Source organism: Coregonus clupeaformis, unplaced genomic scaffold (genome assembly GCF_020615455.1).
Source record: "Coregonus clupeaformis isolate EN_2021a unplaced genomic scaffold, ASM2061545v1 scaf0035, whole genome shotgun sequence".
Classification (NCBI taxonomy): domain Eukaryota; kingdom Metazoa; phylum Chordata; class Actinopteri; order Salmoniformes; family Salmonidae; genus Coregonus; species Coregonus clupeaformis.
The window spans coordinates 862,521-883,892 of NW_025533490.1; the positions used below are offsets into that span (position 1 = coordinate 862,521).

The 21,372-nt window shown below is 44.5% G+C and overlaps 1 protein-coding gene across 2 annotated transcripts in view; it reads left to right on the forward strand.

Moving 5' to 3' along the window:
• The first annotated feature begins 532 nt into the window (after positions 1-532).
• LOC121566020 (calcium-binding protein 8) overlaps positions 533-21,372 on the forward strand; it is a 121,075-nt gene continuing 100,235 nt past the window's right edge. The window contains exons 1-3 of one of the 2 annotated variants that reach the window (XM_041876281.2): positions 533-1,210; positions 13,413-13,537; positions 21,061-21,204. In XM_041876281.2, the coding sequence (XP_041732215.1) occupies positions 13,420-13,537; positions 21,061-21,204 (262 nt within the window). In that variant the 5' untranslated portion in view covers positions 533-1,210; positions 13,413-13,419. Of the gene's footprint in view, positions 1,211-2,268; positions 2,704-13,412; positions 13,538-21,060; positions 21,205-21,372 lie in introns of those variants that run through there. The other variant, XM_041876280.2, reaches the window with a different exon arrangement.

Consider the following 21,372-nt stretch of genomic DNA (forward strand, 5'->3'; position numbering starts at 1 on the left):
CTAACATGTGCGAAAACCTCTCCAAACAATGGAGGGAAGATACGTAGCTCAGAACACCAAACAGAAGAGCAATCACACACAACACCATACACACACAACGAGAACTAAATAGGACACTAATGAGGACTAACTAGACACAGGTGTACAACATCAAGACAAAACCAAACGAACATGAAACATAGATCGGTGGCAGCTAGTACTCCGGGGACGACGACCGCCGAAACCTGCCCGAACAAGGAGGAGGAGCAGCCTCGGCCGAAACCGTGACAATGACAATTGATAGGCTATATTAGCCATTTCAACATCAAAAGGGCAAAGGCTATGCATGTCAATTTTTATTTTGTTTTATTGATATTAAAGTTCCCTAATTGTATAAGATAAAACATTTCATCATTGTTGTCATTTCTTTTGGAGCTTCCTACATTTCCAAATTGGGATGCAGATTGGGATGCAAATGAGCCCACTTTTTAATAAGGCGCGCAGACCTAACAGATACTAGGCTGTCCTAACCCAGTTGAGTAATGACTCTCGCCTGGTCAGTCTCTCCTTGTTGAGCGCGGGCGGCACATTGGTTAACAACAGCCTGTGGAAGAAGAAATTATGACAACCATTTTCACAAGGATGGGAACTGTTTTTCCGTAGAAAAACCTAGAATTTACATCAAAACGTGGATCAGCGGGGCAAACAACCGTCAAACACCGAACTCCTGAGACATTGATTGTGTAGGAGCGTCGCCTTGAAAGCATCAATCTCTCCAGGCGTTCGGCACCAATACATCTGCCAGCTATAGGACAGTTACACGAAACAAACGGCTTGGGTTACTTTTATAAGCAGTGAGCAACTAATATCAATGTAGCAAATGGGTATGGTGTGGACTGATAGAGGCTGTTAGATTTGATGGGACTTGGTCCAAAAGTGCAACTGTTCAATTGCGCCGGCTGGAACTGGGGCAGTGACTGTGCCCAGTAGGCTACACATGGATTTGTCAATAGAAAGACGACCAACCAACGCATCATTTTGTTGTGGTGGAGAAATTGTTCCACATTGTAGCTAAAATTGATTATTTTATTTCAACGATAAAAAACGACCAACATTTATGAGCATTCAGGCGAGGTATTTAAACTGGATCCAAGTGCGTCTAACTCGGGGATCCTGTCGACTACGGATTTGATTAATCGCTTTCAAAGACAACCCACTGCTCTCCTAAAAGGTAAGTCTGGAATTCAAGATAACATTTTAATCATATTCAGTAACATTTGAACTTCTCGGTACCCCATTGGAAATAGCCTATTTTCGACTGCCTTAGACAAGGTGGTTGTTATACACTTGTTGTTATTTAATAGCCTACGTTCCTCTGTCTAGTATGATTGGCCATTCTTCGATGGAGTGAATATAATGTTGGATGGAGTGACAGTTTCAGTATAATGTTAGAATTTTCAAATCGCTTAAATTTGGGCTATATCTTTCAAATGGAATCGAATTCATCCTCTGGCTTTATTTCAGAGTAGGCTTAATTTATAGCAAAGTCTTCATCAGACCATCATAATTACATGTCTCTATTGGTGTTATTATGATAGAGAATAGGCTATATTCGAAAATCGATAAATAAAACATTTATTTTGACATTGTGAAGAGAAAAGCTGTAGGCTAATCACATCACTGTATCATAATTTCGATATTGTAGGGCAGGCCTACCATGGCATGAATTGGCGAGTTATTTTCAATTTTGATCACAAGACACTGCACATTTCAGTGTAAATAAGAAAAGACCAAGCAAAATGCCATGACATTTCAGTGACTGATGGAGACTGATAATTGATCCCAATGCATTATGATTATCAGATAATTCCATGTCAACACTGACCCTCTATCATCCTGATGATGAGTGTGTTGTTAACAATTTACCGGAAGTTCTTCTGGAGAGCTGTGATGTACTGGAGGTGTGAATTTCTGTTTTCACACATTTCGTTAGAACACCTTGCCTCAGCGAGCCGATTGTCCCTCCTGCGGGGGCTGTGAGGCGCTATGGGAGCTCCTCTGAGCCTGTGTCACCGCTTTTTATGCTTGCTTATCGTTGCATGTCACGTATTTTTAAGCATGTCGCGCACCAGGTAGCCTTTTGCGACCTTCTGTTGTCGCGCAGGATGCGGCGACGTGCTGTGAATACACTCTGGTAGGTGTGAGCGCCAGCGCAGCCGCAGACGAAAGGCAGTGGCAGTCATTGGGACTCACTAATGAGTCTTCAACCTTGTTTCCCCATGTGGAGGAATGTTTGAGTGAATGAGTGAGTGAGAGAGAGAATGGGAGAGAGAGTCAGTAAAGTGAGTGAGTGAGTGAGTGAGTGAGTGAGTGAGTGAGTGAGGGAACCACTTCCATGGCTCAAATATTAACAACGGATTTCCGGATACTGATGCTGCTGCCAAATTCGGGAGGCAGCAGTCGGGCTCAGTTGTCTGGGGACAGGCAGCCTGCTGCTGCTGCTGTGTTTAGGACAAGGAGTCTCTGCCTGCAGAGCCGTCCGATGGAGGAGGTGACGGAGCAGGAGCCTCTGAGTCGGACAGAGGAGCCTGTACCTGAGGTAGAAGGAGAGGGAGAGTTACCGGGCTCAGGAACCCCTACCCCCAGAGACCTGATGGAGAGCCCGGTGAAGGAGCCTGTTGCGCTGCATCTGTACCCCACCACAGAGTATGGGGATCAGTATGGGTAAGCAACAGAACAGCAGGGACTGGGAAACTGGGATCTCCAACAACCGTCTGCTCATATACACGTTTAACCTGTGTAGTAGACTGGGCTGGCAGTTAGGAAGTATTACTTCCCTTCCTGTGTGGGACTAGGAATTGACTGGCTGTCTTTTCACACAGTATACTAAAGTTGCCGACTATTTATTTAGGTATCTTTCCTTTGTCACTTGACTATGTAATAACATAGTTGTAATCAATATTGGTGGTATACTTTAACATCAGTTGTCTTCAATCATAGTCTGTCCTTGTGCGGCTAGTATTTAATGGCTGTATTGAAAGGTTTTTAAAGTTCAGATTAAAACCGTATAGCTCATTTCAGATGATGACTCAAAGGAGTCATTCAATGTCATTTCAGCAAGCCATGACACCCACCATCTCAGATTGTTTTGAAATCGGTTCTGTAAATAAAAATAAGCATTCCGGAAAATAATTTGATCTTTGAGCTAATTGGTCGCACCCAAATTGGCCATTTTAATTTATCATGAGGAAATGTATCATGTCATTGTGCCATTTAGACTCCTCTGCTGGAGGAAACGCAGCAGAGGTACTACTGTTGTCACTCCGCTGCACCTTACCTTCAGTAGGTGGCTAAAGGCTTAATACTGTATACTGTATTTATTTACACCAGACTAGTCATGGTGAATGAGGCATTATGTAGGCTCTGGGTTTAGTGATGTGTTGACACAACTCTTCAATAGAGACTGCTGAGGGAGTAAATTGTGTTGTCAATAAGCATGGACAGGTTATGATCTGATATCAACTGTCAGCCATGGCAACATTGGCCAGTGTCAATCCTCAACCTTCATTTCTATTTCTACAGTATCATTGCTTACTGTGTGTGTAGGATCGATCAACATCATCATCATTCCTTTTTTTGGCTATGTATACTGTACACATCGGTGAAGGATTTTCATAACTAGAGATGTTTTAAAGCAGTGTGATGAGGGTTTGTCTTTTGCCCTCTCTGGAGCAGAAGGAACTATGAATATAAACTACAGGATGAATATTCAGCACCAGCTAACTATATAACAGTTACGACCTTGGCTGTTGGCTGTTTTGCATTGTGCTGTGTACCTGCTGCTGCACTGTAACTTAAAGTATATGTGAGATTCAACTTAAGTTTGTAAGATTTTGCACATGAATTGCATCTTCCATAAGTTTGGTGTGAATTTTGTTTAGTGTGACCCTATGATAATTTTTTGTTGGTCTGATCCAATTCAGAGTATCTCAACACCATACGTTACGTTGTCTAACTCCATCATAAAATGTACTTTGTGTGTGTGCGTGCTGTGACGTTGGAAGTGAGGAATGGCCATCACGTCTCCCCGGACGTCACAGAGAAGGCTAATGCATAACACTGCTGCTGCCTGCAGTCAGGCTGCAGTATGATTAGTCATCAAATCAAATCAAATCACATTTTATTTGCCACATGCGCCGAATACAACAGGTGTAGACATTACCGTGAAATGCTTACTTACAGCCCTTAACCAACAATGCATTTATTTCTTAATAAAAAAGTAAAATAAAACAACAACAAAAAAGTGTTGAGAAAAAAGAGCAGAAGTAAAATAAAATAACAGTAGGGAGGCTATATACAGGGGGGTACCGGTGCAGAGTCAATGTGCGGGGGCACCGGCTAGTTGAGGTAGTTGAGGTAATATGTACATGTGGGTAGACTTAAAGTGACTATGCATAAATAATTAACAGAGTAGCAGCAGCGTAAAAAGATGGGGTGGGGGTGCAAATAGTCCGGGTAGCCATGATTAGCTGTTCAGGAGTCTTATGGCTTGGGGGTAGAAGCTGTTGAGAAGCCTTTTGGACCTAGACTTGGCGCTCCGGTACCGCTTGCCGTGTGGTAGCAGAGAGAACAGTCTATGACTAGGGTGGCTGGAGTCTTTGACAATTTTGAGGGCCTTCCTCTGACACCGCCTGGTATAGAGGTCCTGGATGGCAGGAAGCTTGGCCCCAGTGATGTACTGGGCCATACGCACTACCCTCTGTAGTGCCTTGCGGTCGGAGGCAGAGCAGTTGCCATACCAGGCGGTGATGCAACCAGTCAGGATGCTGTCGATGGTGCAGCTGTATTACTTTTTGAGGATCTGAGGACCCATGCCAAATCTTTTCAGTCTCCTGAGGGGGAATAGGCTTTGTCGTGCCCTCTTCACGACTGTCTTGGTGTGTTTGGACCATGATAGTTTGTTGGTGATGTGGACACCAAGGAACTTGAAGCTCTCAACCTGTTCCACTACAGCCCTGTCGATGAGAATGGGGGGCGTGCTCAGTCATGCCTACCCTCTGGAGTCTGGACACACAGCTTTGGTCTTTAAGCAGCAGGTTGATTCGTCATGCCTTGCTCCCCTCTATATGCCTCAAAGCATTGGTGTCATGCCTAGCCTCTGGACACAGGCACAATCCTAAGTGAGACACAGGTTGATTAGTCATGCCTTCCAGCGCTCCCATAGGACTGAGGTTAGGTCCCCCTGTAGGTGGCAGGCTAATGGTCATACCTTGCCTCCCCCTCTCTCCCCCAGGACATCTGCATAGCCTTCTGACCCACTCCCTGAGGGCAAGCCGTAATAGACAGTATAATTTGTGGTCTAGTGATGCAGTGGGCCCTGATGCATAATATTCCAAGCAGGAGGAATGTAGCTTCTCTCTCTCAGGTTGGTTTTAAAGCACACCATTAGTAATGAGTTTGCTATTAGTGATGGGTATATGACAAGTCGTTATGTAATAATTAATAATTAGTCATTTAGCAGACGCTCTTATCCAGAGCGACTTACAGGAGCGATTAGGGTTAAGTGCCTTGCTCAAGGGCACATCGACAGATTTTTCACCTAGTCGGCTCGGGGATTAGAACCAGCGACCTTTAGGTTACTGGCACAATGCTCTTAACCACTAAGCTACCTGCCGCCCCAACGTACAGTACATTGTGTTCAGTCTCACAGAACCATTACAGTTAGGTCTTGTTTTTGCTACTGTAAAAGGAATTGTCGCTATGGACTGTTGACTACAGATAGTGCTGTACACTGTCCTGATTTCCCTCCCAATTTAGTGCTCTGTTTGGGCTATGATGTATTGGTATACATTACAGATTGTCTCTGTTTTACGGTCTATTACTAATGCAAATTAAAGGTGAGATCTTTTGAAGACCTCTGTAAAAAAGACAACTGCCATAGAGAATATACAGCCTTGCTTCCAGTGTTAGAGGCAAAAGTTTGCATACTGAGAGTCTAGCCTACAACACTGAAATATTGATGCTCGATCTAATGATTATATCTCAATATGAGGCATTTCTACTGCCTGGTTTATTAGGCTGTAAATCTTAGAGTGAAATCCAGACCACCTCTGCTTTCTTTATTGTACGCCTATATTTTGACTAATGGGGGGGGGTAACATTATGCATTTGAATCACTAAATAATGAAAAGAAAATAAGTACTTTTCTAGAGTGGGATTTGTTGCCACTTCTGGTCGGTCTACTGCAGTGTCTGGAGCCAACTCTGTGTTTGTGTGCCTGCGTGCGTGTGTGCGTGTTTGTGTACTCTGTCTCTTGCTGATGTTTGTCCAACACTGTTCTGCTGTTTGAACTATGCATACAGTACAGTAGCGGATGGTATAGTTGGTCCAACTCTGTGCTGTCTCTCTGGACTTCTACACACATCTTGTTTCAGTTACATGTAGCTCCAGTTATCCATGGTCATAGGTTTACTAACCTATACTCTCACTTGCCAGACTCACGATGCCCCATCTGCAGAGATACAGGGGCTGTGGGAAGAGAATCACTAACCTACCCCTGGGTCTGGAGGAGACCCCCAAAGTAGGAAGGACCTCTCCGGTTATCCTCACCCTGCTCTGTGTTCTACTCCATATCTGCTGCAAAGCTCTGGGTTACATAAGGTTGTTACACAAAGTAGCTCTTAAAGTGTCAGAAACGTGAGACAAATCCTAATGTACAGTAGGACCATAGAGATACAATATAAATAAACACTGAAGTGAGCTAATTGTATTTCTTTGCACAAGGGAATGCCATTGATTGATATTAAGTACCCAAGAGAAATGTAAACTAGCACACAATGTGGCCCTGAATACCCCGACGATAACTTGTTAAAAATGTCAATCAGTTTATCAATACTGTTTATATGGGGTGCAGCATTATTTCATAGATGAGAGTGCAGTAGTATGTTACATTCTTAGAGAAATATTGCCACAAGACAGATAAGTTAGCCTAGTTATAGAATTACAGGAAAATAGACAAGACTAATGATTGTATTAGCAGTGACAGAAGAATGTTGTTTATTCTTTGATGGATTAATTAAGAAACAAAGAAAGCCAACCTTGAAAGCTCACAAAAAGCGATATCTTGGTACACTCAATGGTACACTCACTTTCGTGTTCGCTGACAAACAAGAAGAGTCTTAATCACTATTTACTCTGAATGAAGAGACTCATCTGTTGAGTTTCATATGTCTTCTTACCACAGTGTGATGCATGCATCTCTGAATCCTCAAATTGGTTCCCCAAAAGTTGGTGGTACATGTAAGTGGCTGTGAAGTTTTACGAGTCGCTCCCAGTGTGTTTTTGTTGTTGTCAACATTTTTAACAGAGGAAGAGATCAATAACACATACCTACTGTAAGTGATATAGAAATGGATCGGGACTAGATTTATCAGTCTAAGCTTTGAGTTCCAGATCCTTACCTCAACCTTACATTCTGAGGAGGGATGTGTGTTCCATTAAGGTGTTGGTATGACGAACGTAGCTATTGCAATTATAGGGCCTTGTTCGATCCACTGAGTGCAACAACACTGCTTGTACGGTCATACATGGCTGAACCCAGTACGTAGAGAAAATGCATTAACCCAGAGGTGACTGTGTGGTTAAGGGAAGCAAGGTATAGATGTAGGCGGTAGCTATATGTTTAAGTGTGGTGGATGGCTCGCAAGCTGGAAACCAGACAGAGCATGTCACACATTGCTCAGTTGGAGAGTGGTTGCAAGCCAAACCATGACAAATGTCCCTCAATTGAGAGTGGTGGTTCGGAGAGTGTTCAGCTGAGAAAGTGTACCCCACCTTACCCTTTGGCCTATGAGATTCACCCCCGGAGGAAGCTACATGTTTCTGAGTGGTAGAGTGGATTGTTTTTTCTTTCTCTTTCAACTCCTCATTCAGTTTCAAGAGGCATTCCCCCCATCCTCCTCTCAGTGTCTAATCAAAACAGAAGCCAATTCCCTGCTCTCTCTCTCTCTCTCTCTCTCTGTTTTTGTCACGATCGCTGACTGATGAAGCGGACCAAGGCGCAGCGTGATAAGCGTGCATTCTTTATTCAGTACTTAACACGAACCAAAACAACAAACGAAACGATACGTGAAGTCCTAGGTTATACACAAAACCTTACGGAACAAGATCCCACAACCTAACATGCCAAAAGGCTGCCTAAGTATTGGCCCCAATCAGAGACAACGAGATACAGCTGCTTCTGTTTGGGAACCACCCTGGCCAACATAGATCAACACGATCTAGAAACAAAAACATAGAAAACAAAACATAGAAAATCCACACCCTGGCTCAACATATAAGAGTCCCCAGAGCCAGCGCGTGACAGTACCCCCCCCCCCCCAAAGGCGCGGACTGCGACCGCGCCACACCAACACAACAGGGTAGGGGCCGGGTGGGCATTCCGCCTCGGAGGCGGATCCGGCTCCGGGCGTGACCACCACTCTCTCTCTACCCCCCCGTTGCGCCCCTGGTCTGGTCTGGCCCCGCTGGCCGGAGCTGGACTGAACACCGGTAGAGCGGATTGCTCTGGCTCCGGAGTGGAGCAGCTGACCGGTGCCGGACCAGGCACCGGTGGAACAGGCACGGACCGTGCCGGACTGACGACGCGCACCACTGGCTTGGTGCGGGGAGCAGGAACGGGCCGGACCGGGCTGACGACGCGCACCACTGGCTTGGTGCGGGGAGCAGGAACGGGCCGGACCGGGCTGGCGACGCGCACCACTGGCTTGGTGCGAGGGACAGGAACAGGCCGGACCGGGCTGGCGACGCGCACCACAGGCTTGGTGCGAGGGACAGGAACAGGCCGGACCGGGCTGGCGACGCGCACCACTGGCTTGGTGCGAGGAACAGGCCGGACCGGGCTGGCGACGCGCACCACTGGCTTGGTGCGAGGGACAGGAGCAGGCCGGACCGGGCTGGCGACGCGCACCACTGGCTTGGTGCGAGGGACAGGAGCAGGCCGGACCGGGCCGGCGACGCGCACCACAGGCTTGGTGCGAGGGACAGGAACAGGCCGGACCGGGCCGGCGACGCGCACCACAGGCTTGGTGCGAGGGACAGGAACAGGCCGGACCGGGCCGGCGACGCGCACCACAGGCTTGGTGCGAGGGACAGGAACAGGCCGGACCGGGCTGGCGACGCGCACCACAGGCTTAGTGCGGGGAGCAGGAACGGGCCGGACCGTACTGGGAACACACACCACTGGCCTTGTGCGGCAATCAGGAACGGGCCGGACCGGACTGGTGACACACACCACTTGCTTGGTGCGAGGAGCGGGACTGGGTTTCCTTCTAAACCTCCGCTCCCTCTGCTGCCTAACCAGTTCCTCTCGCCGTGCCTCTACACTCTCCTTCTCCCTCGTGACCAATAGCCCCCGTAACATGGTGGCCTCCTCTCCTAGTCCGCCGATTCGCCCTGTAGCTGCCTCCAGCAGCCCCGTCGTCCACGCCGTGTGTCCCCCAAAAAAATGTATTGGGGTTGCCTCTCGCGTGTCCGTCGTCGGCACGGTTGGCGCCGTTTCTCCTCTCCTGCCTGGGCATTTACATTTGCCCATGGCCCTCTGCCCGCGAATATGTCCTCCCATGACCACCATTCGCCCACCTGAGCCATCGCCCTCTTCTCCTCCTGGGCACGCTGCTTGGTCCTCTGGTGGTGGGATCTTCTGTCACGATCGCTGACTGATGAAGCGGACCAAGGCGCAGCGTGATAAGCGTACATTCTTTATTCAGTACTTAACACGAACCAAAACAACAAACGAAACGATACGTGAAGTCCTAGGTTATACACAAAACCTTACGGAACAAGATCCCACAACCTAACATGCCAAAAGGCTGCCTAAGTATGGTCCCCAATCAGAGACAACGAGATACAGCTGCCTCTGATTGGGAACCACCCTGGCCAACATAGATCAACACGATCTAGAAACAAAAACATAGAAAACAAAACATAGAAAATCCACACCCTGGCTCAACATATAAGAGTCCACAGAGCCAGGGCGTGACAGTTTTTAATTTATATTATGTGATACCCCTGGGCTTCTACTTTGTTATACTGGCATCACAGTGGGAGAGATTATTTATTATTACATTTTTTTATGGGGGGGTAGATCAGCTTTAATATTGCAGATAGATTGTGGCTTCGATCAATGTAATTGTCTGCACCATTTCCAATCCCCCATATATATATATTTTTGTAAGTATATATTATTTTAAATATATACTGTATTTTATTATAAAATAAATGTTCATCTTTATTATTTTCCCCAAACCCTACCACCCCTCCCCTAATTGGAGTAAACTAATGGACAACAATACTTAGGCTTCTACTTCCAGTTTATACATACTGAACAAAAATATAAACACAACATGTAAATTGTTTCATGAGCTGAAATAAAAGATTCCAGAAATGTTCCATACGCACAAAAAGCTTATTTCTCTCAAATGTTGTGCATACATTTGTTTACATCCCTGTTAGTGAGCATTTCTCTTTTGCCAAGATAATCCATCCACCTGACAGATGTGAAATATCAAGAAGCTAAACAGCATGATCATTATGATCAGCATGATCATTACACAGGTGCACCTTGTGCTGGGGACAATAAAAGGCCACTCTAAAATGTGCAGTTTTGTCACACAACACAATGCCACAGATGTCTCAAGTTTTGAGGGAGCGTGCAATTGGCATGGTGACTGCAAGAATGTCCACCAGAGCTGTTGCAAGATAATTTAATGTTAATTTCTCTACCATAAGCCGCCTCCAACATCCTTTTAGATAATTAGGCAGTACGTCCAACTGGCCTCACAACCACAGACCACGTGTAACCACGCCAGTCCAGGACCTCCATATGCGGCTTCTTCACCTGCGTGATCGTCTGAGACCAGCCACCCGGACAGTTGATGAAACTGAGGAGTTACTCTGTCTGTAATAAAGTCCTTTTGTGGGGAAAAACACATTCTGACTCCCCAGTGGGTGGGCCTGGCTCCCAAGTGGGTGGCTGCACCCTGCCCAGTCATGTGAAATCCATAGATTAGGGCCTAATGAATTTATTTAAATTGACTGATTTCCTTTATACAGTGCCTGCAAAAGTATTCATCCCCCTTGGCGTTTTTCCTATTTTGTTGCATTACAACCTGTAATTTAAATTGATTTTTATTTGGATTTCATGTAATGGACATACACAAAATAGTCCAAATTGGTGAAGTGAAATGAAAAAAATAACTTGTTTCAAAACAATTCTAAAAAATAAATAACGGAAAAGTGGTGCGTGTATATGTATTCACCCCCTTTGCTATGAAGCCCCTATATGAGATCTGGTGCAACCAATTACCTTCAGAAGTCACAAAATTAGTTAAATAAAGTCCACCTGTGTGCAATCTAAGTGTCACATGATCTCAGTATATATACACCTGTTCTGAAAGGCCCCAGAGTCTGCAACACCACTAAGCAAGGTGCACCACCAAGCAAGCGGCATCACGAAGACCAAGGAGCTCTCCAAACAGGTCAGGGACAAAGATGTGGAGAAGTACAGATCAGGGTTGGATTCTAAAGAAATATCAGAAACTTTGAACATCCCACGGAGTACCATTAAATCCATTATTAAAAAATTGAAAGAATATGGCACCACAACAAACCTGTCAAGAGAGGGCCGCCCACCAAAACGCATGGACCAGGCAAGGATGGCATTAATCAGAGAGGTAACGAAGAGACCAAAGATAACCCTGAAGGAGCTGCAAAGCTCCACAGCGGAGATTGGAGTATCTCTCCATAGGACAACTTTAAGCCGTACACTCCACAGAGCTGGGCTTTACGGAAGAGTGGCCAGAAAAAAGCCATTGCTTAAAGAAAAAAATAAGCAAACACACTTTGTGTTCACCAAAAGCCATGTGGGAGACTCCCCAAACATATGGAAGAAGGTACTCTGGTCAGATGAGACTAAAATTGAGCTTTTTGGCCATCAAGGAAAACGCTATATCTGACGCAAACCCAACACCTGTCATCACCCGAAGAACACAGCAGCATCATGCTGTGGGGATGTTTTTCATCGGCAGGGACTGGGGAACTGGTCAGAATTGAAGGAATGATGGATGGCGCTAAATACAGGAAAATTCTTGAGAGAAACCTGTTTCAGTCTTCCAGAGATTTGAGACTGGGACGGAGGTTCACCTTCCAGCAGGACAATGACCCTAAGCATACTGCTAAAGCAACACTCGAGTGGTTTAAGGGGAAATATTTAAATGTCTTGGAATGGCCTAGTCAAAGCCCAGACCTCAATCCAATTGAGAATCTGTGGTATGACTTAAAGATTGCTGTATACCAGCGGAACCCATCCAACTTGAAGGAGCAGTTTTGCCTTGAAGAATGGGCAGAAATCCTAGTGGCTACATGTGCCACGCTTATAGAGTGGGGGGGAGTGAATAGTTATGCACACTCAAGTTTTCTGTTTTTTTGTCTTATTTCTTGTTTGTTTCACAAAAAAAAATATTTTGCATCTTCAAAGTGGTAGGCATGTTGTGTAAATCAAATGATACAACCCCCCCAATAATCAATTTTAATTCCAAGTTGTAAGGCAACAAAATAGGGAAAATGCCAAGGGGGGTGAATACTTTCGCAAGCCACTGTATGAACTATAACTCAGTAAAAGCATTGAAGTTGTCGCATGTTGCGTTTATATTTTTGTTCAGTATATATACATTTTACAGACACAGTATCTTTTACATTAGTTATCTTTTCTGTTTTGTTTCTTGTTTTTTCAGCTACCCTCAACCCCTCCCATCTATCTCTGAAAACAATCCAGTTTTCTAATTGCCATATATTTTTCAAATGTGCTGTGATGTTTCACAAAAGTTCTGAACCTTTCTATTCTCATAGTTTCTACAGATTGTAAATTAAAGAAACATTTTTGCTAAGAGTATTATTTTATTATTGATCGATTGACTATGGCTTTTCAAGTCAACCAGCAGTGCTATTTGCAGAGTTAGCTCCAGGTAAATGTTGCAATTCTTCAGCCATTCCTGAACCTGCGACCAAGTGGGAGAGTGTTACTACTACTTTGGGATCTGAAAATATGGACATCATCACTTTCTGCTTGTTTTGTCTGTATTGTGTTTTTTGATCATATCACATGGGAAAAAGATAACTCAAGGTAGTTATCAGTCTTAAATTAAGGGTCAACTTTTGACTTAGCATGTTGTTTATCTTTCTATTTGAAAGGTATTCCAAATGTGCATAATTACTGTATGGACATACTGTAACATTATGTAAGGATTATGTAAGGGTCTCATGTTCATGTCATTTAGATTTTTTACATTAGATTTCTCTCTCTCTCTCTCTCTCTCTCATATGTTCTGATCTCACTGATCCTAAACTAATCCCCCAACCCTTTCTCGCTCACTCAGGGACAAGATGCCGTTCCACCATGTGACGGCAGGGCTGCTGTACAAGGGGAACTACCTGAATCACTCTCTGTCTGAGGACAACGACAGTGACCAGCTGGCCAGCATCTCTGTGGAGGAGCTAGACGGTGAGTCTCCTCAGGGCTTGGGCTGGTACTACTGGGTCTAGGTTGGGTTGGGCTTGGTTGGGTTGGGTTGGGCTTGGTTGGGTTGGGTTGGGTTGGGTTGGGCTTGGTTGGGTTGGGTTGGGTTGGGTTGGGTTGGGTTGGTTTGGGCTTGGTTGGGTTGGGCTTGGTTGGGTTGGGCTTGGTTGGGTTGGGTTGGGTTGAGCTTGGTTGGGTTGGGTAGGGTTGGGCTTGGTTGGGTTGGGCTTGGTTGGGTTGGGTTGGGTTAGGGTTGGGCTTGGTTGGTTTGTTTGTTTGGTTGAGAGGGGATAGAGATTAGGGCTGGGACTGTGGATTTGGCTGGTGAGGGTCATAGAGGGAGTTTGAGGAAGGCTGGGGTTTAGGTGTTTGATATGGGCAGGATAAACCGTAGGCTAGAGATAGTGATGGTATAAGTAGTAATGAATTCTTAGCCATGAATCACCGAGTTTGGACCAGTCGAAACATTTATGAACTACACTAGATGCTTTCAGACCACAAATACTGTATTGTTGACATAGTCCCAAAATATTTTGCTTGTCAGCAATCAAGTTGTCAAGATATGTAACTTTAAAAATACAGAAATCATCACCGTATGATGCATTTTGCATCATATAATGCAAAACGCAGCATCATATGGTGCAAAATGCATCATACGGTGATGATTTCTGTGTTCTGAAAGTTAGATATCTTGAAAACTTGATTGCTGACAAGCAAAACATTTTGGGACTATGTCAACAATACAGTATTTGTGGTCTGAAAGCATCTAGTGTAGTTGTTCACTAATGTAACAAATACCAAAATATAGTTTCTGGGTGGAGTTTTCCTTTATGGTGCCTATCTTAAATTGGATGCAGAGTACACCATAATAGGCTAATTGCCACCTACTCTGTCAGAGTCAGGGTGGTGTTATTATGCTATAGCAATATTGGTAGTTGGCACTGCATGGCTTTCTCTCGTTTGATTTGTTAAGTTGTTTTGGGACGGCGTTAATGTATTGGGTAAATGTAATGAATTGGGTAATGTATATAGCTCTTATTGGGAGGTCCTCATAAGGTCAATCAATGTAATGGACTGTACCTCTGTCAGCAGAAACAGAGACATAAAGGTATTGATCATATAGTATATACACACTACAGTAATGATTAGCAATCATCTCCTTGGCTTGTTAGTTTATCCATAGTAGCATACGCAGGCAGCTACCATTTCTACCATGTCCACCATTTCTACCATGGGGATATTTACTGAGGCAATTTGGTGTAACTACCTGTAAGTGTCTTTGTCTATGGCCATTAAAGTGATACAGTGTAACTGTACTGAGTTGAACTAGCTGACTCACCACATACAGCACGTTGTCATCAGTCAGCTTTAGTACAGCTACACATTGTTAACCTCTCAGCCTGTTGAAGAGGGGATGTAGTTTCCCTTTGTGTCTTGTTCGACTAGCGTGGTCTGGACTGTGTGATTTGTGTGTGGTTGGTATGTATCATCAAATCAAATCAAATTGTATTTGCCACATGCGCCGAATACAACAGGTGTAGACCTTACAGTGAAATGCTTACTTACAAGCGCTTAACCAACAATGTAGTTTTTAAAGAAAATAATTAGATTTTATGCACCAGCTGTTGTTTACAAATATACACCCACCGCCACCCCTTGTCTTACCACCAGCTGTATGTTATCCATGTCGTCGTTCAGCCACGACTCGGTGAAACATAAGATATTACCGTTTTTAATATCCCGTTGGTAGGATAACCGTAATCTTAGCTCGTCCAATTTATTTTCAAATGATTGAACATTGGCTAATAATGTATGTGTGTGTGTGTGTGTGTGTGTGTGTGTGTGTGTGTGTGTGTAGTGCTCTGAGCGCCGCAGCATGTAGAATAGATGTTTGTGTGGGTAGAGAGCTTTGTGTACCAGGTAGTCTTGCCTCCGTCGAGGTCGATCTGTGCTGCTACTGCTTCTGCTACTGTGTCTGAAAGGTCAGGCAATATGTGTGTATGAGATTATAATATATAGACACATACAGCACCGACAGCACTAACTTCATATCACATAGCACATATCACACATTATAAACACTGGGAAAGTAGGGATAAGTAGTGTTCTGTAGAGAGAAAACGTTTTCAAACCAGGAGTTACTACTTGAAGTTGTCCAATTAGAACAAATATTTAAGTTTTACGTTGTAAAACGTTTTTGAACATGAGCGTGGTGATGCACTCGGCCTAGATTGCAAAGCAGGGTGCTGTTAAAGTGACTTTAAATTCAAGTATTTTTTTACTCTGATTATTTTCTCAGTTTGATATGTTCCTTGGGTATTCCGGTTCCTTTGGTAATACTTTGTCATACAGGATGTTAAATCATTCTCCCCTGTAAAGCTTTGGTTTCAGAACATCAGAGGAGGGCCCTGATGGATATGGGAGCAGTTGTGCGTGAAATAGAGAAATAGCGGGAGAGAGCTGTCTGAATATATGATACGTGGTCTGAATGTTGTTGGGGTGTTCAAATGGGCCCGAGCCCTCAGACACAGGAACCTACTTTACAAAGGCCTGAGTCACTCACTGCTCTGCTCTGTTCTGCTCTGCTCTGCTCTGTTCTGCTCTGTTCTGCTCTGTTCTGCTCTGCACTGCTCTGTTCTGCTCTGCTCTTTTCTGCTCTGTTCTGCTCTGCTCTGCTTTGCTCTGTTCTGCTCCTCCTGATGGTTTTATTCATGAGACGCTCATTTCAATGTACCAAAATAAATCCATACACCTTTGATGTGCTTGTGTTGTTCTCTGTTTGTTGTGTTGTGCTGTGTGTGTGTTTGTGTGTGTGTTCTCTTTACTAAAATGAGTGTACTGTGTTATGAATGATAATGGCTGAGTGTGTTTGCTCGGGCCAGATGTTTTGGGAAGCAGGGAATGACAAAAGACTGTTCAGAGGCTGGTACAACGACTAACCTGAACCCTCGGTAACATCTGAGTGCTTTTAACGATCCGAAATATTGTTTCTCATTTTACGAGGTGATTTAAATATAGAGAAAAATCATTACATTTACACACCATTGTCCTCCTTGCAGCTCAGAGCACCAAATCACTCCTACTCACCTGACTGGCTATGGATGAATGACAGCTTCTCAGCAGATGATTGACAGGTGATTGGCCAATGATAGGCTAAAGATTGGCAGCATGGGCGGGTCTCCTCTAGCATGAAACTTTACTTAATGCTTGGGTTAACTTTGGACTACAATAAGTGTCAGTTAACCTGTTGTTTGCTCTTTCTCATGGTTTTAGCCAAGAACTCTACCACTACTATGTTCTGTTTATGACATGGTCTTTTCAAGACTGGACCCGTAATATTAATGTTCTTGTTAGCGCCTGTGTTCTCAAAAAGTGTATCACATTGTATCCCATATCTGGGACACGTTTGGACTTAAATCATGTTTGAGTTAGCCTGGGTCGTGGGTGAGGTGAGGAGACTCCCTCTCTCTCTCTCTGGTCCTGGTGAGTTAAAGCTATGTATTCCAGTAGTACCCAGCCTCAAATTATTCAGTGTTCAGCAGTGTGCTGAAGCATACCATGCAATCATAGTGTTCTTTAGAGATCTGACATTCCACCTCTATTTAAAAACACCCGTGGCTGCCTCTCTCTCTCTCTCTCTCTCTCTCTTTCAATCTCGCTGCATCTCTCTCTTTCCTTCTATCTCTGTCTCTCTCTCTCTAGTTCTCTCTCAATTCAATTCAATTCAATTTAACGGCTTTATTGGCATGGGAAACATATGTTTACATTGCCAAAGCAAGTGAAATAGATAATAAACAAAAGTGAAATAAACAATCAAAAAATTTACAGTAAACATTACACTCACAAAAGTTCCAAAATAAAAAAGACATTTCAAATGTCATATTATGTACAAATAGTTAAAGTACAAAAGCGATTAACATAAATATGGGTTGTATTTACAATGGTGTTTGGCAACAGGACACAAATCTTGCTGCTGTGATGGCACACTAGGTTTGTTTTTGAATTCTTTGTGGGTCTGTGTAATCTGAGGGAAATATGTGTCTCTAATATGGTCATATATTTGGCAGGAGGTTAGGAAGTGCAGCTCAGTTTCCACCTCATTTTGTGGGCAGTGTGCACATAGCCTGTCTTCTCTTGAGAGCCAGGTCTGCCTTCGGCGGCCTTTCTCAATAGCAAGGCTATGCACACTGAGTCTGTACTTAGTCAAAGTTTTCCTTAATTTTGGGTCAGTCACAGTGGTCAGGTATTCTGTCACGGTGTACTCTCTGTTTAGGGCCAAATAGCATTCTAGTTTGCTCTGTTTTTTTGTTAATTCTTTCCAATGTGTCAAGTAATTATCTTTTTCTTTTCTCATGGTTTGGTTGAGTCTAATTGTGTTGCTGTCCTGGAGCTCTGTGTGGTCTGTTTGTGTTTGTGAACAGAGCCCCAGGACCAGCTTGCTTAGGGGACTGTTCTCCAGGTTCATCTCTCTGTAGGTGATGGCTTTGTTATGGAAGGTTTGGGAATCGCTTCCTTTTATGTGGTTGTAGAATTTAACGGCTCTGTTCTGGATTTTGATAATTAGCAGGTATCGGCCTAATTCTGCTCTGCATGCAGAGTCTCAATTTGGTGTTTGTCCCATTTTGTGAATTCTTGGTTGGTGAGCAGACCCTAGACCTCACAACTGTAAAGGGCAATGGGTTCTATAGCTGATTCAAGTATTTTTAGCCAGATTGGTATGTCGAATTTTATGTTCCTTTTGATGTCATAGAAGGCCCTTCTTGCCTTGTCTCTCAGATCATTCACAGCTTTGTGGACGTTACCTGTGGCGCTGATGTTTAGGCCGAGGTATGTATCGTTTTCTGTGTGCTCTAGGGCAACATTGTCTAGATGGAATTTGTATTCGTGGTCCTGGCATCTGGACCTTTTTTGGATCACCATTATTTTTGTCTTACAGAGATTTACTGTCAGGGCCCAGGTCTGACAGAATCTGTGCAGAATATCTAGGTGCTGCTGTAGGCCCTCCTTGGTTGGGGACAGAAGCACCAGATCATCAGCAAACAGTAGACATTTGACTTCAGATTCTAGTAGGGTGAGGCCGGGTGCTGCAGACTGTTCTAGTGCCCTCGCCGATTCGTTGATATATATGTTGAAGAGGGTGGGGCTTAAGCTGCATCCTTGTCTCACCCCATGGCTCTGTGGAAAGAAATGTGTGTGTTTTTTTCTCATTTTAACTGCACACTTGTTGTTTCTGTACATGGATTTTATAATGTTGTATGTTTTTCCCCCAACACCACTTTCCATCAATTTGTATATCAGACCCTCATGCCAAATTGAGTCAAAAGCTTTTTTGAAATCACAAAGCATGAGAAGACTTTGCCTTTGTTTTGGTTTGTTTGTTTGTCAATTAGAGTGTGCAGGGTGAATACGTGGTCTGTCGTACGGTAATTTGGTAAAAAGCCAATTTGATATTTGCTCAGTACATTGTTTTCACTGAGGAAATGAACGAGTCTGCTGTTAATGATAATGCAGAGGATTTTCCCAAGGTTGCTGTTGACGCAGGTCTGGGAGAGTGTCTCGCTGGTCTGGGCAGGGTGTCTGTTGATCTGTTGCTCCTGTGTGAGGTGTTGGGGCTGCGTTTGAGGGCGATGTCCTTTTGGCGAAGGTGGGCACTGCTTCCTTGAATAGGTTGACCTGGTCGTAAAGGGTGGAGTGGTGGGCCAGGTAAACATTTGGTTTTGAGGCACAGTCAATTCAAATAAAATAATCTAATCAAATGTATTGGTCACATACACATGGTTAGCAGATGTTATTGTGAGTGTAGCGAAATGCTTGTGCTCTGTCGTAGCCGGCCTCGACCGGGAGACCCAAGAGGCGGCGCACAATTGGCCCAGCGTCGTCCAGGGTAGGGGAGGGAATGGCCGGCAGGGATGTAGCTCAGTTGGTAGAGCATGGCGTTTGCAACGCCAGGGTTGTGGGTTCGATTCCCACGGGGGGCCAGTATGAAAAAGAAAAAAAGTATGTATGCACTCACTAACTGTAAGTCGCTCTGGATAAGAGCGTCTGCTAAATGACTAAAATGTAAATGTAGTTCCGACAGTGCAGCAATATCTAGCAAGTAATATCTAACAGTTCCACAAAAAAAATGAATACACACAAATCTAAGTAAAGGAATGGAATAAGAATATATAAATATATGGATGAGCAATGTCATTATCAGAGTGGCATAGGCTAAGATGCAATAGATAGTATAGAATACAGTATATACATATGAGATGGGTAATGCAAGATATGTAAACATTATTAAGATAGTATAGAATACAGTATATACATATGAGATGGGTAATACAAGAAATGTAAACATAATTAAAGTGGCATTATTAAAGTGACTAGTGTTCCATTTATTAAAGTGGCCAGTGATTTTCAAGTCTGTATGTAGGCAGCAGCCTCTCTGTGCTAGTGGTGGCTGTTTAACAGTCTGATGGCCTTGAGATGGAAGCTGTTTTTCAGTCTCTCGGTCCCAGCTTTGATGCACCTGTACTGTCCTTGCCTTCTGGATGATAGCGGGGTGAACAGGCAGTGGCTCGGGTGGTAGTTGTCCTTGATTATCTTTTTGGATTTCCTGTGACTTCGGGTGCTGTAGGTGTCCTGGAGGGCACTGTATGGTAGCATGGTGGAAGTATTTTCATGGTAGCAGGGTGGAGATAACCACTTGTGCGTTGGGGAAAGTAGAAGAAGCTTTTTCAATCACTCCCTTGAGTGCTGTGGCCACCATTTCCTGCTGTGCTCTCAGGTCGTTTGTGCCTGTGTTTATTATTATGTGGCTGGGTGACCCTAGTTGGTCCTCAGACAGAAGGTCTAGGGTGAGCTGGGTGTTTGGACACCAGAGTTTAGACACTGTGTGTTTGGGGAAAAGTATATTTTCTTGTATATATTTCCCGTTTGAGTCCATAAGGAGTACAATCTGTGGCTTGTGTATGTCCTCAGTGTGGGGGGGTGTCAGGAGGGCTATCAGGATGGCTGACAGGGGGGAGCTCAGAGGGGGTGGTATCCCCTGGGCTTGGGGTTCTTCATTTATCTGTCCTGCTGTGGTGTCCAGACTTTGGTCAGGATCTGAGGTGGGTTGTTCTGCTGGCTTCTCTGCGGGGGTGGCCAGCTCTCTTATGGGTTGTTCTCTGTCTCTCTCTGTCTCTCTCGCCCTGCTCACTGCCATAAGCCCTCTTTTCTCTGTAGACACACTAATGAAATATGAATTCATAAAAGCACAAAGGAGCCTGCTGACTTTTAGGCTCGATACTGATGGGTATCTTACAAACTGAAGGGAAGGAGAAGCACAGACACAGTACAGCGGCTTGCCGTACACACAGGGCAAGCTTATTTGTCACCACCATTAAAGTTGCCTGCAGGTTATTGCAGATGTAATTTGCATTGTTCTTGAGCTAAGGCACATAGCTAAATAATCCCTAACTATTGTGGATCCTCTCCTCTCCCCTCCATTCCCTTCTCCTTGTGTGTGTTTGTGTTGACAGAGATCCGGGAGGCATTCAGAGTGCTGGACAGGGATGGGAACGGGTTCATCTCCAAGCAGGAGCTGGGCATGGCCATGAGGTCGCTGGGATACATGCCCAGTGAGGTGGAGCTGGCCATCATCATGCAGAGACTAGACATGGATGGTGAGTCACCTTCAGTACACATTTCACAAATGTACAGTACACAGACACATGCAGTTGCACGTGTAACAGAAGGTCCCATGTTCAAGTCCAGTGAGAGACAGGAACAGGACCCACTCTGTTACACGCACACACACATATTTAAACATGATCAGATCCCTTCCCTCCTGT